The following is an 18169-nucleotide window of genomic DNA, read 5'->3' on the forward strand; positions in this document are numbered from 1 at the left end:
GTCCTAGAAGAGATCAACCCCGACTGCTCTTTGGAAGGCCAGATCCTGAAGTTGAAACTCAAGTACTTTGGCCACCTAATGAGAAGGAAGGACTCACTGGAGAAGGGCCTAATGCTGGGAAAGATGGAGGGCAAGAGAAGAAAGGGACGACAGAGAATGAGATGGCTGGATGGAGTCACTGAAGCAGTAGGTGTGAACTTAAATGGACTCCAGAAAATGGTAGAGGACAGGAAAACCTGGAGGAACGTTGTCCATGGGATCGCGATGGGTCGGACACGACTTCGCAATTAACAACAATACTGTAAAAAATTACCGTATTTTCCGGCGTATAAGACGACTTGTTAAACCATGCAAATCGTCTCCGAAGTCAGGGGTCGTCTTATACACCGAGTCGTCTTATACGCCAGAAAATACCGTAATTTCCGGCGTTTAAGACGACTAACCATGCAAATTGTCTCCAAAGTCGGGGGTCGTCTTATACGCCGAGTCGTCTTATACACCGGAAAATGCGGTAGACTACAGGAAACCATTTGCACTTCAGTTTGAGATGCAGACAACACAGACTCATTCCCCACAGACTCATTCAACAGTAAAGGAACATGGGGCAGAAAACATCCTGCAGCCTCAGTGACTCTCTAAAAGAATGCAAAGGACCAGCTGTCGGCAAGGGGCATCAATCCTTCCATTCTCCACCGTCCAGTCAGAAGCGAAGAAGCTTCTTGGATGAGAAGCGAAATGTCTTCAGAGAAAAATAAGAAAGTCCAGTGGCCTCTTGAAAAAGCATCTTTGAGACTTCTACACTATAGTGAAGAAATATTCGAAGGGTAGAGAAATACTGCTGTAAGGACGTTGTTGAAAATTTAACAGTCACAAAAATCCCTGGAAGTATTTCCTGTACAGATATACTCTGTATGAAAAAAATTAGGAGGTGATTAAATATTGTAAGAGCAGGTCATCGCCAACTTTTTCAAGCATCGGTAGAAATGCTTCTATGAGTGCCTCAAAAGTATTTTTCTTCTTCTATGTGATATTTTACTTCTTCTATGAATTTGCTTCTGTGGATGTTCTTGCCTTAACACTGGAGTTGAGGCTTGGTGATCTGACAGCAGAGAGATTGTGGCGAAGAGCCCAGCTAGCCAAGGAATCGTGCTTATTCTAAGCATGTGGCTTATTCTGCTTCTTGCCAGGAAGAATGAAGGAGAAGGAAGGAAGGAAGGAAGGAAGGAAGGAAGGAAGGAAGGAAGGAAGGAAGGAAGGAAGGAAGGAAGGAAGGAAGGAAGGGAAGGGAAGGGAAGGAAGGAAGGAGGGAAGGAAGGAAGGGCAATAGCAATAGCCCTTAGACTTATATACCGCTTCATACTGCTTTACAGCCCCCTCTAAGTGGTTTACAGAGTCAGCTTATTGCCCCCAACAATCTGGGTCCTCATTTTAGCGACCACAAAAGGATGGAAGGCTGAGTCAACTTCGAGCCGGTCAGGATCAAACTCCTGGCTGTGGGCAGAGTTAGCCTGTTAATACTGCATTCTAACCACTGGGAAGGAAGGAAGGAAGGAAGGAAGGAAGGAAGGAAGGAAGGAAGGAAGGAAGGAAGGAAGGGCAATAGCAATAGCCCTTAGACTTATATACCTCTTCATACTGCTTTACAGCCCCCTCTAAGTGGTTTACAGAGTCAGCTTATTGCCCCCAGCAATCCGGGTCCTCATTTTACCAACCACGAAAGAATGGAAGGTTGAGTCAACCTGGAGCCGGTCAGGATCAAACTCCTCGCTGTGGGCAGAGTTAGCCTGTAATAATGCATTCTAAACACTGCGCCACCAGGGCTGTTAATGTCTTAATAACAAGACAAGTTTATTCAGCCCCAAAGCTTTTGGAGACTAAATTCGCTTGACCAGAAACTTGCCAAGGGTAATCCCTGATGGGCTAGGCTAGGTTTGAGTCACATCTGGAAGCCTGAACAGCAACGCCCTCCGAGAATACACTTTTCTGACCTGCCGATCTTTTGCATTCCCACAACAAACACTATTCTACAGCAATCCCATAAAGGCTGATACCACTTGCAAATCACAACCAACATATTACAGTAATGGCCACGTAAATATTTAATCTGTTTTCGACAGGGACCTGAATTCTATCTGCTTCCTTGTTTCATTCAGAAACTCCTTTAGGTCATATACGTCAGCTGACATTGAGAGAAGCCTCTGCGTTCTCCTTCAGTCTCCTGGGGGCTGAGGACGGGATCCATCGGGGATCTTCTGAGCACTAAGCTTCCACAGCTCCTACCAAAGGAAAGATATTCAACAGTCTTTAGGGCCCTCATACAATTCAGGACTCTACCATTATTTATGAGGTTGGGAAAGCAGGAGGAAACTCCCCCACTACTACACTGCCATTTGTTAGGGGGCTGAAGTACAACAGTAGGCGTGTCAACGCTGCTAATATTGAATATTCTGCTTTGACAAAATATGCAGAACTGTCTGGTACTTTTAGAGTTAATTCAGAGAAGGGGAGAGGAGAGAAAAGCCCGGAAGAGAACGGAAGTGAATCTTTGCCCTCCAAGTTAATTGGAAGATGTGAATCATGACCCCAAAATAGGGGAGGGAAATTGCCTGGAATGTTATGTGCAAAGGAAGGGAAATTCAGATCTTGGCATTCTCCATGCCGTGCTGACACTCCCTTACGCTAATAAAGGCTTTTTAGGTTAAACAATGCCTGAAAGTTCTTTGAAGTGTTTCATTAATCGGACATATGACAACCCGCACAGAATAAGAAATGGTAGACTGGGTTTTGGTCGTGGTGAGCACTAATGGTCCTCGGGCACCTCCTAGCGTGCCTACAGAATATCTGCTTTCTTCTAAAATAATAATTAAAAAAAGGATTTTGGATACTCAGCACAAAACAGAAAAGGGAATTAGCAAGGCAGATGAATGGTCAGTTAGGAAAAAGCTGAGGGGAACTCAGAAACAGTAACAGAGTTGAAAGGGACCTTGGAGGTCATCTACTCCAACCCTCTGCTTCCGCAGGAGACCTAGACTATTTCTGATAAACGGTTGTCCACAACTTCCAAAGGCAATTTGTTCCACTGACTGATTGTTCTCACTGCTAGGAATTTTTTTCCTTCGTTCTAGGTTGCGTCTCGCCTTGGTTAGTTTCCATCTGTTGCTTCTTGTCCTGCCTTCTGGTGCTTGTTCTACCATCCTGACTTTCTATCATTGGTATAATTACACCAGATAAGTAACTGATACCCACCAGTTGTGGAACTCGCTCGTAAACAATATGCTGTGGGAAAGACAGTTCTATAGGCTGAATGCTGTATTTCATCCTGCCCTCGCTGGTTTTCAGCAGCTCATCCAAAGTACTTCGGAATTGATTATAGGCTTCACACACAACGTCCATCTGTCTTAAAGTGAAGTTGAACCTGGTCAAACACATCCAACAAAGTGTCTCAGAACAATTTCAAAAGGATATTTTTCCAAATGTGGCTGCATCTTCCCATAGCACAGTGTTTCTCAACCTTGACAATTTTAAGGCATGTGGACTTCAACTCCCAGAATTCCACAGCCAGCAATGCTGGCTGTGGAATTCTGGGAGTTGAAGTCCACATGCCTTAAAATTGTCAAGGTTGAGAAACACTGCCATAGCATGACAGCAAAGGGCTTCAGAAGATGAATCAACCCGACAGCAAATGCTGGTGTTTACCTAGAACCAGCAAATTGCCTGTAACTCAGATAACGCTGCCAAAAGAGAAAATTCTGTGTTGTTAGTGACTATTGTTGTATGGAATTTTTTTCATGTCAAACCCCTAGAATGAGAACACTGTCAGTTTTATTCGGCTTCAAAAATTAGAATGAGATAAAAGCAAGACAATGGAGTCAAAGGGAAGGAGGAGAAAAAAGTAACTCTTTTTGTAGAATTTACAACATGCTCAGAGCACAGGAGCAGTCATGCCAGAATACAGATAGTCCTCAACTTACAACTATTTGTTTAGTAACCATTCAAAGCACAGCACCGAAAGAAGTGACGTAGGACTGGGGCTTGCACTTACAATCACCTAAGTCAGAGATCCCCAACCTTTTGGGCACCAGGGACCGGTTCCGGGGGGGGGGGAGGTTTTCCCATGGACTGGAGGATGTGTGGTTTTGTGTGCTGCCTGCATCCCATGGATGGGGCTGGTTGCTGGCATGCCCCGGCCCGCTACTGGTCCACAGGCTGGGGGTTGGGGACCCCTGACCTAAGTAACCTCAGAGTCCACATGATCAAAATTTTGGTTTTTTGGCAACCAGCCTGCACTTATCAATAGTTGCAGCATCCTGGGGGATCATGTGATCACCATTTGTGACCTTCCAAGCCAGCTTCCATTAAACAAGTCAATGGTTTAAAGAAGGATTGTCTTAAGGACTCTGCTTCATTTAACTGTGGCAAACAAATTGCAACACTGGGTGTGATCTTAACAAGCAGCTTGTTTAGCAATGCAGATTCTGGTCTCAATTGTGGGTCTAAATTGAGGACTATCTGTACACTAAAGGCCCTTTCTAAATTGATCTAGAAAATAAAATTGTCTAAATAACTGGTTGATAGTTTTGTACATCGATTGTGCTGGAAACTCAAGGGAAGCAAATACTGCCATAGTTGCAAGCTGTGTTTTTGCTTGGTTTGTGACACACAAGACACCCTGTTTATCTTATGGGGCGTTTTCCACTTAAAACACATCACCAACCTCTTTTCCGTAGAGAAGATGATGGTGCAATCATTCCTCAGGTTGCTAGCGATTCGGGACAGCGTTTTGAAAAAAGCATCCGTTAGGTCATCGTCATAAAATACTGCAATATGAAAGATAAAATGGTGAAGGTTTTCAAGGCTACCCAGAAGCATTACAATTCCCATCTTAAAGCTGATTTATACAATCAATCACTGTTCAGGATGCACTGCATTACAGGATAATACAAGCAGTTAATTTCACATTTTACTAACTGGAACTCTGGGTGAACTGCGGTCGTCAGGAAAAGGACATTTTGCAATTGCAAGAGACGGGCATGGCAACACTCACACACTGATCTGCAGTGTAGCTACACACTCGGTTTTTTAAATTTCCCTGGGAGTCTTTTACGCAGGAAGAAGAGGAGGAAGGGGTGGTGGAAAAGTTCGCTCTCTCGATGTCTAGGGAGATTTTCAATCGTTCAGCTCATGGTTGTCCCAAAGGTTCATTTTTTTCCCCAAAAGGCAACTGGACTTTCTCGTTTTTTTTTCCCTTTGAAAATATTTCGCTTCTCATCCAAGAAGCTTCTTCAAGTTCCAAACTTCAGTTCAGAACAGAAAAAGCTTCCTGGACGAGAAGCGAAACATTTCAAAGAAAAAAAAAACCCAAAAAAGCGTCGTTGGGTTTGGGGTTTTGAATTATTTGTAAATAAATAAATAAAATACATTTGTTTAACAAACAGAAAGATTCTCAGCTCTGCTCCTATTTTCTCCAAGGACTCTTTTATAAGGAACACTCCAAATGGCAATTAATAATTTCCATTACTGAATAATAAAATCACTCCAGGCAGTGATGTTATCTAATAATAATAGTAGTAGTAGTAGTAGTAGTAGTAGTAGTAGTAGTAGTAGTAGTAGTAGTAGTAGTAAAGTTGGAAGGGACCTTGGAGGTCATCTAGTCCAACCCCCTGCTCAGGCAGGAAACCCTACACCATTTTAGACAAATGGCTGTCCAGTCTCTTAAAAACTTTCAGTGTCAGAGCATTCACCGCTTCTGGAGGCAGGTTGTTCCACTGGTTAATTGTTCTAACTGTCAGGAAGTTTCTCCTTAGTTCTAGGTTGCTTCTCTCCTTGATCAGTTTCCACCCATCTTCCTAGAACTAATATGAGCCTTTCTCACCACTACATTAAATTTTTGTTTAATTTCAACATTGTCATCTGAAAAGTGGTTCCAGTTATAGTTTACTTACTTTAGAATGGTATCTGCTTTTTCATCATTTCTCTCATTAGTTTTTTGTGATCACAAAATGGGTTATTTTTTTAAACAATGATTCCATGTTATCTTATTTTACTGCACCAAAAGCAATCAGAAGTCAAAGCTTTTTTTCTCCCCCCACCTTTGTCTCTTCTCCTTTTCCTCCCTTATTTCCCCATTGTTTCATTTTTTCTTTGTATTTCTGTATTTTATATTTTGATAAATTAATAAAAATTTTTGAAACATTTGAAACAAACTTCATTAAAAAAAACGTACTGGGCAAGATCTGTTTAACTTCTACATATTTTAATGTTGTGTTTTGTATTTTAAATTTAATGTTGTACAGTATGCCTCATTTTAATTGATACTTTTATACTTTTTGAGATGACTAAACAAACATTTTTTAAAAAATATACGTTCGTATCACAGCTGCACAAATATGTGAGTGTGATTTCGTAGCTATTCCTCCAATAATTCAAATTTCTGAACCAATCGGAAGCACAGAATGAAACTGGGTTTTGTCAAATTGATTGGGAGCCAAGTCTAAGAACTGAAAGGTTTGTGCACATCTTTACCTGAAGGAACCGTCACTTCAATCACCTTTCCCTGAATCAACCTGATTCTGACATTCCAATCTCATTAAGACTGATTAGAATAGAGTTGGAAGGGACCTTGGAGGTCTTCTAGTCCAGCCCCCCACTCAAGCAGGAGAACCTATACCATCTCAGACAAGTGATTGTCTAGCCTCTTATTAAAAATCTCCAGGGATGGAGTGCTCACGATTTCTGGTGGCAAGCTGTTCCACTGGTTAATTGTCCTCATTTTCAGGAAGTTTCTCCTTAATTCCAGGTTGCTTCTCTCTTTGGTCAGTTTCCAACCATTGTTTCTCGTCCTGCCCTCTGGTGCTTGGGAGAATAATGTGACCCCCTTTTTGTGGCAACCTCTCAAATACTGGAATACTGCTATCATGTCTCCCCTGTTTCTTCTTTTCTTTAGACTAGCCAAACCCAAGTCCTGCAGCCGTTCTTTGTATGTTTTAGTCTCTAGGCCTTTGATCATCTTAGTTGCTCTTCTCTGAATGTTTTTCCAAACTCTCAACATCTTTTTTGTGATATGGTGATCAAAATTCAGTGCGGTGTGGTCTCACTAGGGTTTTATAAAGCGGTACTAATACTTTGTGTGATCTTGATTCTATGCCTCTGTTTATACAACCCATACTCGTGTTTTATAGCCTCAATCCATTTCCAAACCTGTTTCCATACCATCAGCAGCCAGTATCACAGTGGTGAGATCATGCAGCTCAGCAATCTCTTTTTCGGACCAGCTGAAGCAATCTTCAGGATCTACAGCAAAACGAAAATATATATATATAAAAATAATTATTTACTGCATATCTCAAATTTTCCACGGGGAACTGAGAACTGAGTCAGGTTCTATCTGCAGGCCTACAATGCAAATTCCATGCTGTGCAAGGAAAAAGGTATTGATAGGAAGAACACATCTAGGCAGCTAGTTTTGGGGTTATTTTATGCCTTGATATATACATGTAGTCCTCAGCTTACGACTACAATTGAGCCCAAAGTGTCTGTTGCTAAGCAAGGCATTTGTTAAGTGAATTTTGCTCCATTGTACTGTTTTTTTTTTTTGCCACAGTTGCTAAACGAATAACAGCAACTTCAACACTCGCTCAGGGATTAAGGCTGATTTTCATTTCATAATTCTGTTTTTACCATCTGACCATCTCAAGACTGAGTCTGTTACACATGGGTTTTATAGAAGAACCCACCCCTCTCTGTGAAGTTTTGGTTTAGCCCAACAGACCCCTCTTTTAGCGTGTTCCCAGCCACAGCTGGGAACAGGCTAATATTTCGTCTCTTTTTCTTTCATCACTCATACACTGACACTTCCATTTAAAATCTGTTCTGCTTTGCACCTCATTTATTTGAAGTGCCAGGGCTCTTCATGGCATGAAGAAATTCAAGCAAATTTTAGATTTTAAAAGGAGGCATCTTTTGTCCATCTCAATAAAAAGAAAAAAAAATGGGATAGCCATTCTCTTCTTTAAATGACGCTTTCGGTTGTCTGTAACAAGCTGAATTCTACATTATGTTCTTCGTGCCTTTGACCCCCCCCCCATTAAGCCAAGCAACACTATGGTTTACTCAATGAAATGCAAAAATGTATTTTGCACATGCTCAGAGGCAAAGCCTTTAGTTTCGTCGTCTCAGATAAAATCCTGAGTTTTAGAGATTGGAAAGGAAACATCAAACCTCATAGAGAAGGCTTACGTACCAGTGCAGAAATCATCTTGCTGCCAATCCAGCTTTTTAACTCTAATTTCACTTCCTAAAAAATCCGCAAAATAATAAGTGGCAAGAAAGGAAGACTATTAGGATACAAGCAGTAGTGGGATTCAAATACCTTAACATCCGGTTCTCTGCGTGGATGCAGGCCTGGGCCTCGGAGGCCTAGAATGGACTTCCGGAAATGACATCAGCGCACTTCCTGTAGGCTGTTCTAGGCCTGGAGGCCTCCGAGGTCTAGAACAGACTTCCGGAAGTGACATCAATGCACTTCCTATGGGCTGTTCTAGGCCTGGAGGCTTCTTCCGGAAGACATCAGCGCACTTCCTGTAGGCTGTTCTAGGCCTGGAGGCCTCCGAGGTCTAGAACAGACTTCCGGAAGTGACATCAATGCACTTCCTATGGGCTGTTCTAGGCCTGGAGGCTTCCGAAGTCTAGAACAGACTTCCGGAAGTGACATCAACGCACTTCCAGCGGGCCATTCTAGGCCTTGGAGGCCTCCACCAGGCCTAGAACGGACTTCCAGAAGTGACATCAATGCACTTCCGGCGGCCGTTCTAGGCCTGGCAGATCTCCTCCAGGCCTCCGAAGCCTAGAACGGACTTCCAGAAGCAGCATGGGTTCGGCCGGTTCTCCGAACTCAACAAAATTTAGCTACTGGTTCTACCGAACCGGCACGAACTGGCTGAATCCCACCACTGGATACAAGCAATTCATAAAATAAACAAGAATATAGTGGCAATGCCGTTGCAATGTGTCTTGGGTTAATGTCATGGTTCCGATAGATGAATTAATTAAATTCATTAAAATTAAAATTAAATTCAATTAAAAGAACTAAAAGGCAAAGATTTCTTCCTTAAATAACATTTTATTCAGGAAACAAAGTATCGGCACTTACATAGTTGAACCCAAAACTAAAATTCCCTCTCCCCTGATACAATGTAACAAGTTTCAATTCCCACCCATAAAGGCTGTCATAAATCACATTCACCAATCAATCTAAAACACAGGCTCTCCTCCCCACTTTACAGCCCACCAAAACTTTATCTAGAATTGACCTTGAAGTGTACCCAGCTGCAATTGTTTAGAGCAGGGGTAGGCAACCGGGGCTCTTTTATGACTCGTGGATTTCAACTCCCAGAATTCTTGAGCCAGCCACCACTTTTGCAGATCATGTACTAGTTAGAGGAATGCAGTGTATTTTTCTTCAATAAGAGGAGAAGAAAACCTAGTACACAAATACTTTTTTAGATATCCATTGGAACCATGAGAATTGAAGGATAGACAGGCGAGACTAATCATTTTTTGTTCAAAATTTCTTGTTCTTCTATAGAACTTCTTATATCCAGATTAAAATGATAAAACATATTAGCCACTTGTCCAGAGGCAGCACTCAAGATTGTAAGTCATAAAATATACCGGAAGCAAGTATATGAAGTACATGCAGTGATACCCTGGTATTCAACTCCTTTGAAACTCATCAAATTTGACAGGAAAGATTTTATCCCAGTACTCATCATTTGTTCGGTACTTGACGCACAAGCCAGAACATGTCGTTGTCGGCTGCCTTATGCCTCGCTATATTATTTCTTACGGGAAAAATCTGTTGGGTACTCATCGCACGTCCCGGAACCAATCAAACATAACCACTGTTTGACTCAATGCATCTCAAATTTGATGTTTGTTTTAGTTGCTGAACATGAAAACATGAAACAATTTTGAAAGCACATTTCAACACAATCTCACGCGGATTTGTTCAGGATCAGACCCCTCCCCCCCACACTTATATTCAATGGAACTTACTCATCTTTTACCTGTTGGCTCAGTGATGTGCTTGTTTAAGGCTACATTTCGTTCACACATGCTCAGTAGGTCTTCACCAACATCTTTAAAAACAAAAAAGACGAGAGATGTCAGAATCCCAAAGAGCCAGTTTGGGAAAGGTGTTGGCCTAGAAGCCAGGAGATGGTGAATTCTAGTCCCGCCTTAGGCATGAAAACCAGCTGGATGACTTTGGGCCAATCACCAGGAGACGGTGAATTCTAGTCCCGCCTTAGGCATGAAAGCTGGTTGGGTGACTTTGGGCCAATCACCAGGAGACGGTGAATTCTAGTCCCGCCTTAGGCCTGAAAACCAGCTGGATGATTTTGGGCCAATCACCAGGAGATGGTGAATTCTAGTCCTGCCTTAGGCATGAAAGCTGGTTGGGTGACTTTGGGCCAATCACCAGGAGATGGTGAATTCTAGTCCTGTCTTAGGCATGAAAACCAGCTGGATGATTTTGGGCCAATCACCAGGAGACGGTGAATTGTAGTCCTGTCTTAGGCATGAAAACCAGCTAGATGACTTTGGGCCGATCACCAGGAGACGGTGAATTCTAGTCCCGCCTTAGGCATGAAAACCAGCTGGATGATTTTGGGCCAATCACCAGGAGATGGTGAATTCTAGTCCTGCCTTAGGCATGAAAGCTGGTTGGGTGACTTTGGGCCAATCACCAGGAGATGGTGAATTCTAGTCCTGTCTTAGGCATGAAAACCAGCTGGATGATTTTGGGCCAATCACCAGGAGACGGTGAATTGTAGTCCTGTCTTAGGCATGAAAACCAGCTAGATGACTTTGGGCCGATCACCAGGAGACGGTGAATTCTAGTCCCGCCTTAGGCATGAAAGCTGGTTGGGTGACTTTGGGCCAGTCCCTCTCTCAACCCAACTCACCTCACAGGGTTGTTGTTTTGGTGAAAATAAAGAGACAGAGGTATTATGTACATTTGCCATCTTGAGTTGACCAATATATGTGTGTTTCAATAAATAAGAGGCAGGATAAATATCTAGTAGTTTCATGCCGAGTTAATTCACAAGTAAGTCTTCAACCTACGGCCACAATTGGAACTGGAACTTCCACAGCTAAGCAATGTGGCCGTTTAGTGAGTCAGGCCTGATTTTACGACCTTTTCGTTGGGGTCATTAAGCAAATCCGGTTCCCCCAATTGCCTTCGCTCATTGGAAGCTGGCTAGGAAGCTTGCGAATGCCGGTAACGTGACCCTGGGATGCTGCAAGTGTCACAAATACATGCTGATTGCCGAGTATCCAAATAGTGACACTGTGACAGCAAGGATGCTGTGACAGTCATAAGACAGTCATTTTTTTAATTATTTTAATGTTGAATTTAATTACAGCGGCAAGGTTGCTGATAGGGCAATATTGGAAGAAGGATTCTTTGCCTACTTTAGAAGAATGGTTTTTTTAAAGTTTCTTATTTATCTGAAATGGCAAAAATTTCGGCTTATCTGAAAGATCAATCGCAAGAGAAATATATTTTGGTGTGGAAAAGATGGGTGAATTTTATACAGAATAAATATGAGATTAGAAAGTATTATTTAGCTTTTCAATAATCTATGTTTAAAGGTAAAGATTAGAACTTTTGTTTTGTTTTTATCTATTGGAGTTAAAGTATTTAAAACTTTGTTTTTGAATGTATTTTTAATTGCTTGATGTTCCTTTAAGTTGTATGTTTTTTCTTGTTTTCTCTAACCCTGTATTCAGCTCTGGGAAGGAGGGGGGTGGGTGCTGAGGGGGTGGGAGGGGGGGGAGTATTTTATTGTAAAACTGTAAAAATTTTCAATAATAATAAAAAAGAGTCATTTTTTTTAGCACCGTTGTGGTCACTAAATAAACGACTGTAAATCAGGGACGATGGGAGGCATTTTGAAAACATGAGACCCCTTTTGGAAGTGTTGTTTTTAAATATCACAATATTATGATTTCCAAACCCCCCAAAGAGCTGAACTAAAGAAATACCTGTGCAATAAATGGTCTTGGCAGCTTTTGCCGCGATGATGCTGACAAACCCGATTCCTGCCCCAAGCTCCAGCACGGTGCAGCCCTTGAACAGATCTTGCTTCGAGAGGATGTAATCAGCAAGCAGAAAAGCTCCTCGCCAGACCTTTGAAACCGGGAAGAATGATCACATGAGGTGCGGACTGAAAAGGATAGGAAATGGACAACAAGCCTGCTTCTTACCTGCTTCCCAACATCTTCTAAAGGCGTCGCCATGGTGTGCTCTGGAACAGCAAAACAGACAAAGAATCTTTTTCATTACGCCAAATTCATTATTGCCCCCTCCCAAAACGTATTCTTCTCAAAACTGCTTTTGCCCTAAAGCTCAGAAACTAGGAACATGAAAAAACGGGAGTGGAAAATATTTCCTTTCTTGAGATACGGTTTGAAAACTGTATAATTCACATCCTATCAGAGAATTAAGGTATGAACTTTTAATTCCTGTTCACCATCGTAATAAAAAAAAAAAAATTACAGATCTTCTTCTGCCCAAAAGTGAAAAACCAACCCTGTACAGCAGTGTTTCTCAACTGTGCAACTTTTTTTTTATTGAAAATTTTTACAGTTTTACAATAAAATAATCCCCCTCCCCCACCCACCCCCTTCCCCCCATACCCTCCCCCCTCCTTCCCAGAGCTGAATACAGGGTTGATAAAAACTAAAAAAAAACCCTTACAACTTAAATAAACATCAAACAATTATAAATACATTCAAAAAAAGACAAATTTTTAAATACTTTAACTCCAATATATAAAAACAAAACAAAACAATAGTTCTAATCATTACCTTAAACATAAATTATTCAAAAGCTAAATAATACTTTTTAATCTCATATTTGTGCTGTATAAAATTCACCCATCTTTTCCACACCAAAAAAGATTTCTCTTGTGATTGATCTTTCAAATAAGCTGAAATTTTTGCCATAACTGTGCAACTTTTAAGATGCATGCACTTCAACTCCCAGCCAGCCATATTGTAAATTCAATTCCCCAGCCAGCCATATTGTAAATGTTGTAAATTGTGGTCATGTGACTGTGGGACGTTACTAGGACTGTAAATGCAGGTCAGCTGCCAAGTGTACAAACGGGATCACATGGTTACCCTCCCTCCATTGTCAGAACTTGGAATCCAAGTCATAAGTAGCCCTGGGAGATCTGTTGTAACCTTGAATGGTTGCTAAGCAATTGGCTGTAAGCTGAGCACTGCTTGTATGAGAAATGAATATTATGACGTTACTGACCTATTTTAACAACATTGCAACTGTTGCTGTCCTGCTCCTGTTCTTCCAAGACATCTCCACCCTTAGTCAAGATGATGGGACAGGCCTTAGTCCTTGTATGATCCTCATCTCCTGTAGGAGGGAACGGCGCTTTCCTGACCACCTGCAGGTCCCCATCTTCATCCAACAAAGCTTTAATTCCTCCGCAGGAGTCACCTTCCTGTTCGGGACTGTCTGGAGAATCTTCAGCACCAGCTCTGCCCTCTGCAATTAATTCTTCCTCACTTCTGCTCTGGCAGCCAAGGGATGCTTTTGGGCCTTCCTTCTCAGGGTCCCCCTGGTTATCGTCCAAAAGGAGTCTGAACTGCGAGAGAAAGACTAAGAGGCAACAATTTCAGGTGATAAATTACTTTGCAAGCAGACGACCTGCACATTTAAAGAAACTTAAAAGGAGAATTGGACTTGCTAAAGTTAGAGGGACTGCTTTCCCTAGATTTTTATTTTACAGTGATTCGGGACACATCCATTCATTTAACGGGGCTTGCATATGTTTTGGAAACTACGTGAAACTGAACTCTTAATTATGTACGTGGAGGTTTAAAATTCCTGTATTGAGCGATTCGGGTTTCTTCACTTCTATCATCTTCTGCTCTTGTTCTTATCCTCTCATGTTCTGCAACTATTCCAAGCAACAGACATTCTGAGGGTTTCAAATCAGATATAGGGAAATATCTTCTCTCTTGGGCTTCGCAGAAGTACTCCATTTCTGTTCCATCAAGCCCATCCATGTGCTGTCCTCCCTCTGAAGTCTCTTTCTTTGTACTTAAATGTTCTACCCTTCATGGCCCCTTTCTTACTTGGATGCATTTTATTAGTATGTTCCCCTCTTGTTTCTCCTTTTCTTCCTTATTTATTTATTTATTTATTTATTTTATTTTTAAAATTTATAAGCCGCCCCACTCCCGAAGGACTCTGGGCGGCTAACAATAAAAAACACATAAAACATAACAAAACAAACAATGCAAAGACAGTCATCCAGGGGTCAGGTTTTATAAACCCCAGGCCTGCCGGAAAAGCCAGGTCTTAAGTAGCTTACGGAAGACCAACAGGGTGGGAGCGGTCCTAATCTCCGGGGGGAGCTGGTTCCAAAGCGTGGGCGCCATCACAGAGAAGGCCCTCCTCCGCGGCCCCGCCAAATGGCACTGCTTGGCCGACGGGGCCTAAAGGAGGTCCAGCCTGTGGGATCTAACCTTATTGAATCCTCTCTTAAGCACACACACTAAACCATAAGCCATGGCTGAGAACTGTCGCTAGTTGGGTTTGCACAATATGAGTAAGTCAAAAGCACAGCACTACACAACAGCAGTGCAAGCTCTGTGAGTTCAGTCACTCTTTCTCTCAATCAACAGCATCCACTCTTGATGGGTGGCATTAACTGTTATATTACCTGGCTGGCCAACAGCATTCAGTCTCACCATAAAATGCCTTCTGTTTGCAGTGTGGAGGTGAATATCAGAAAGTACTGTATCGCTTCGAAATATTGTTTCATCCATAGCCTCTCTCACCTTCTCCAACTTAGATGTGCTGGGGACTGGATCATCTATAATTACAAAAAGCAACATCCTATTGACAGAAAAAAAGGTTGAAATATTTCACATCTGCCTATAAAATCCAACATGTGTGCATCCCATCAGCTTGATGTTGCAATGGTTGTAAGCATGAAAAACAGTCAAGTGTCATATTTTTCAGTGCCACTGTAACTTCAAATGGTCATTAAACAAATGGTTTAAGTCGAGGCCTATCCGTGATTCACACATCTTTATATTATTTTGAAGGTACGGCAGCACTCTTGTGTATACATTCCACAAAGTAATACAGCCTTGTGTGGAAAGTACATAGTTCAGATTGCAATCCTCTACTTATTTACCTGGGAGAAGACTCCGAAGAGTTCAGCAGAACTTATTTAACAGCAGATAGGATTCAGCCTGCATGGTTAAAAAAACTAAAACTAAAACTGATTTCTAGCTATTTTATTCATGCTATTAATAAAATTTGTGTGCCATACTTCAAAGCCAGTCTTGCTGTAGAAGAAATGGTATTGTGTATGAAGAAGCGTGTAATACGGCCCCTAGTTTCTACATAGATTAGGAAGGAGCACAGTACACAAAATATCCTTTGAAGTCCTTTTTGAAGTCTATTAAATTTACATGAATACAACTATTAATCCATTTTATTTACCTTGGATTCTTATTGGCCCTTACTTTTCATGCAGTGTTCCATTAGATATGTAAACAACACTTTTCCTTTAGAGGAAGTTTTTAAGACTAATAATTGTAGTAACAGCTTTAAGTTTGACTAAACACATGAAGATAACTTATTAATTTCTGAGTTCTCTTCCCATACTTAGACACTTAAGGGCTATTATTCACACTTGAAGAGCAAAATATTTTATTACTTTCTGCATCAGAAAGTTAATCAAATATTAGGAAAAATTTTACACAATGATTAAAAATAAGATTCCTTCTAATATAAGCATCCCAAATGCATGTTTTGAAGTAGATATTTACAATATAACTATTTGTAACTAGAAAGTAACATGTTACTTTCAAGTATTGGTAGACTATAACAACAATGACCACTGCTAGGTTGAACATAACTTAAAGCTTTACTACACAATGCCCAAGACAAAGCAGCCTAACAACTATAGCAAGTTAGGGCATAAGATTTTAATTTAAATAACCTCAAGTCTAACACTAAACCAAACCACAAACTTAGTAACTACAAGCATATAACACACAAAAGCTAAATTTTAACAGTGCCTTGTTTTTGTGGCTTACCATTTGCAATACATTCCATCAATGTATGCCAGGGGTCTTCAAACTTGGCTCTTTTATGACTTGTGGACTTCAACTCCCAGAATTCCTCAGCCAGCGTGCCTGGCTGAGAAATTCTGGGAGCTGAAGTCCACAAATCATAAAAAAGGCCAAGTTTAAAGACCCCTGATGTATGCCTTGCTAGATTACCCCAGAGTTAATTCAATAATCAAATTAAGCCTGTTCTGGAAGTACATTTCTACAATGCAGTCTTTCCCAAGTACATTTATAAATGGGTAAGATTAGCCTTGCATAACAGAACCATGGCTTTTCTCTCCATTGTAAAATGTCTCATTTTCTTGGCAAATATGTACTCACATATGATGGGGAGCTAGAAAGAAATCTGCACATGGGCAGAGACACTCTTTTAGATGAGTGCCAAACACAATGATGAAAGAGGGCAGATGAACCTGGAGCAACATGAGGTACAGGGAATCAGGTAGTGCGCTTCTACATCAACCTGCGGGGGGGGGGGGGAGAAACGCCACACAAGGAGGGCAGTAACAGTAATAGAGTTGAACACAACATTTCCAAGGGACCTTGGAGGTCATCTAGCCCAACCTCTTGCTCCCACAGGAGACCTATACTATTTCCGATAAATGGCTATCCAGTTTCTTCTTAAAAGCCTCTAGTGATGACGCACCCACAACTTCTGAAGGCCAGCGGTTCCACTGGTGAATTGTTCTGTCAGGAAATTTCTCTTTAATTCCAGATTGCTTCTCTCCTTAATTAGTTTCCATCCATTGTTTCTTGTCTTGCTTTCTGATGCTTTGGAAAATAAGTTGACCCCCTCTTCCTATTGGCAGCCTTTCAAATAGTGGAACACTGCTATCATGTCCCCGTTAGTCCTTCTTTTCTCTAGACTAGTTTTATCCAACTCCTGCAGTTCTTGCAGGAAACCCAACAAGGTCACAGGGCTATACAAATGGAAACTGATCAAGGAGAGAAGCAACCCAGAATTAAGGAGAAGCTTTCCTACACGGAGAACAATCAACCAGCGGAACAGCTGGCCTTCAGAAATCGTGGGTGCTCCATCACTGGAGGTTTCCAAGAAGAGACTGGACAGCCACTTGTCTGAAATGGTATAGGGTCTCCTGCTTGATTAGGGGGTTGGACTAGATGACCTCCAAAGGTCCCTTTCAACTCCGTTATTGTTACTGCTTTGGTGGACAGTTAAACCAACGTGGCTTTTGATACAAATTCATGCTTACTTCGCGTCTCTTAAGAGTTCTCCCGGAATTCCACTTTCTTTCCCTGCCTTTCCACCTTTCAGTCCCAACGAGAAGGGGCGCCTGGCACTCTGCAAGCGCGCAGAGGCACTCTTGACAACTACTTCCCCTCCTCCCGGGTGCTTCCCGCAGTCCAGCGCAGCACTTCTGCGCGTGGAGGGAGCGGAACAAACGGCTCGCGAACTCCCTTTCCGCTCTGTCTCCACTCACCTCCTCCCGCGCTGCGGAGACGCGAGACGCACAGGCACCATTTTTGTTTCGTGGACGCTCCCCCAGCTGCTTCCTGTTTCCGACTTCCGGCTCAAGCCTCGTGTAGCGTCCCGCCCTCGCGCGAACTGACCAATCGTTGACGAGGGTACCATAGAGGGCGGGGCAGTTGTACTCCGCCCTGAAAGGATCGTCCTCCTCCCGCGCTTTAGGGTTGCTATGGCAACCTACGCGCTAGACTGGAGGGGAATGTTCTCCCCCCCCCTTGAACAAAATGGCGGCACTTAGGATCTCTATTTTCCTTTTTTGATATTTCAGGGATTTAAATTGCTGTGGCAGTTTACATTAGCTGCAATTAAAAGTCCAATATGTCAGAAGTTGTGATGCTCCAACACTGGAGGTTTTTTTTTAAAGAAGAGACTAGGCAGCCATTTGTCCTTAGGGTCTCCTATGTTTGAGCAGGAGGTTGGACTAGAACAGTGTTTCCCAAACTTGACAATTTTAAGGCATGTGGACTTCAATTCCCAGAATTCCACAGCCAGCGTGTCAAGTTT

General features: G+C 42.1%; 1 protein-coding gene across 6 annotated transcripts; it reads right to left on the minus strand.

Moving 5' to 3' along the window:
- Nucleotides 1-2075: 2075 nt before the first annotated feature.
- Nucleotides 2076-17731, minus strand: METTL22 (methyltransferase like 22). 6 transcript variants are annotated; one of them, XM_039349784.1, is made up of 11 exons: nt 17619-17731; nt 14754-14906; nt 13328-13684; nt 12271-12311; nt 12049-12193; nt 10065-10136; nt 8240-8293; nt 7210-7290; nt 4715-4817; nt 3247-3397; nt 2076-2276 (listed from the first exon to the last, which is right to left on the minus strand). In XM_039349784.1, the coding sequence occupies exons 2-11, from the start codon at nt 14857-14859 to the stop codon at nt 2211-2213; spliced, it is 1176 nt and encodes a 391-aa protein (XP_039205718.1). In that variant the 5' UTR covers nt 14860-14906; nt 17619-17731; the 3' UTR covers nt 2076-2210. The 6 variants fall into 6 exon arrangements, with proteins under 6 accessions (XP_039205718.1, XP_039205715.1, XP_039205717.1 ...); XM_039349781.1 differs by having other exon boundaries at nt 3247-3415; XM_039349783.1 differs by having other exon boundaries at nt 7198-7290.
- Between the last annotated feature and the right edge of the window lie 438 nt (nt 17732-18169).

Source organism: Crotalus tigris, unplaced genomic scaffold (assembly GCF_016545835.1).
Source record: "Crotalus tigris isolate CLP2741 ecotype Arizona unplaced genomic scaffold, ASM1654583v1 scf7180000018301.7375997, whole genome shotgun sequence".
Lineage (NCBI taxonomy): Eukaryota > Metazoa > Chordata > Lepidosauria > Squamata > Viperidae > Crotalus > Crotalus tigris.

Excerpts from the sequence above, each read along its gene's own strand:
- METTL22 (XM_039349779.1), bottom strand. The coding sequence starts at position 14,859 with ATGGATGAAACAATATTTCGAAGCGATACAGTACTTTCTGATATTCAC. Across the intron at positions 12,194-12,270 it reads TAGAAGATGTTGGGAAGCAG|GTCTGGCGAGGAGCTTTTCT; the intron begins GTAAGAAGCAGG and ends CCGGTTTCAAAG. Across the intron at positions 3,416-4,714 it reads ATCTTCTCTACGGAAAAGAG|GTTCAACTTCACTTTAAGAC; the intron begins GTTGGTGATGTG and ends GTGTTTGACCAG.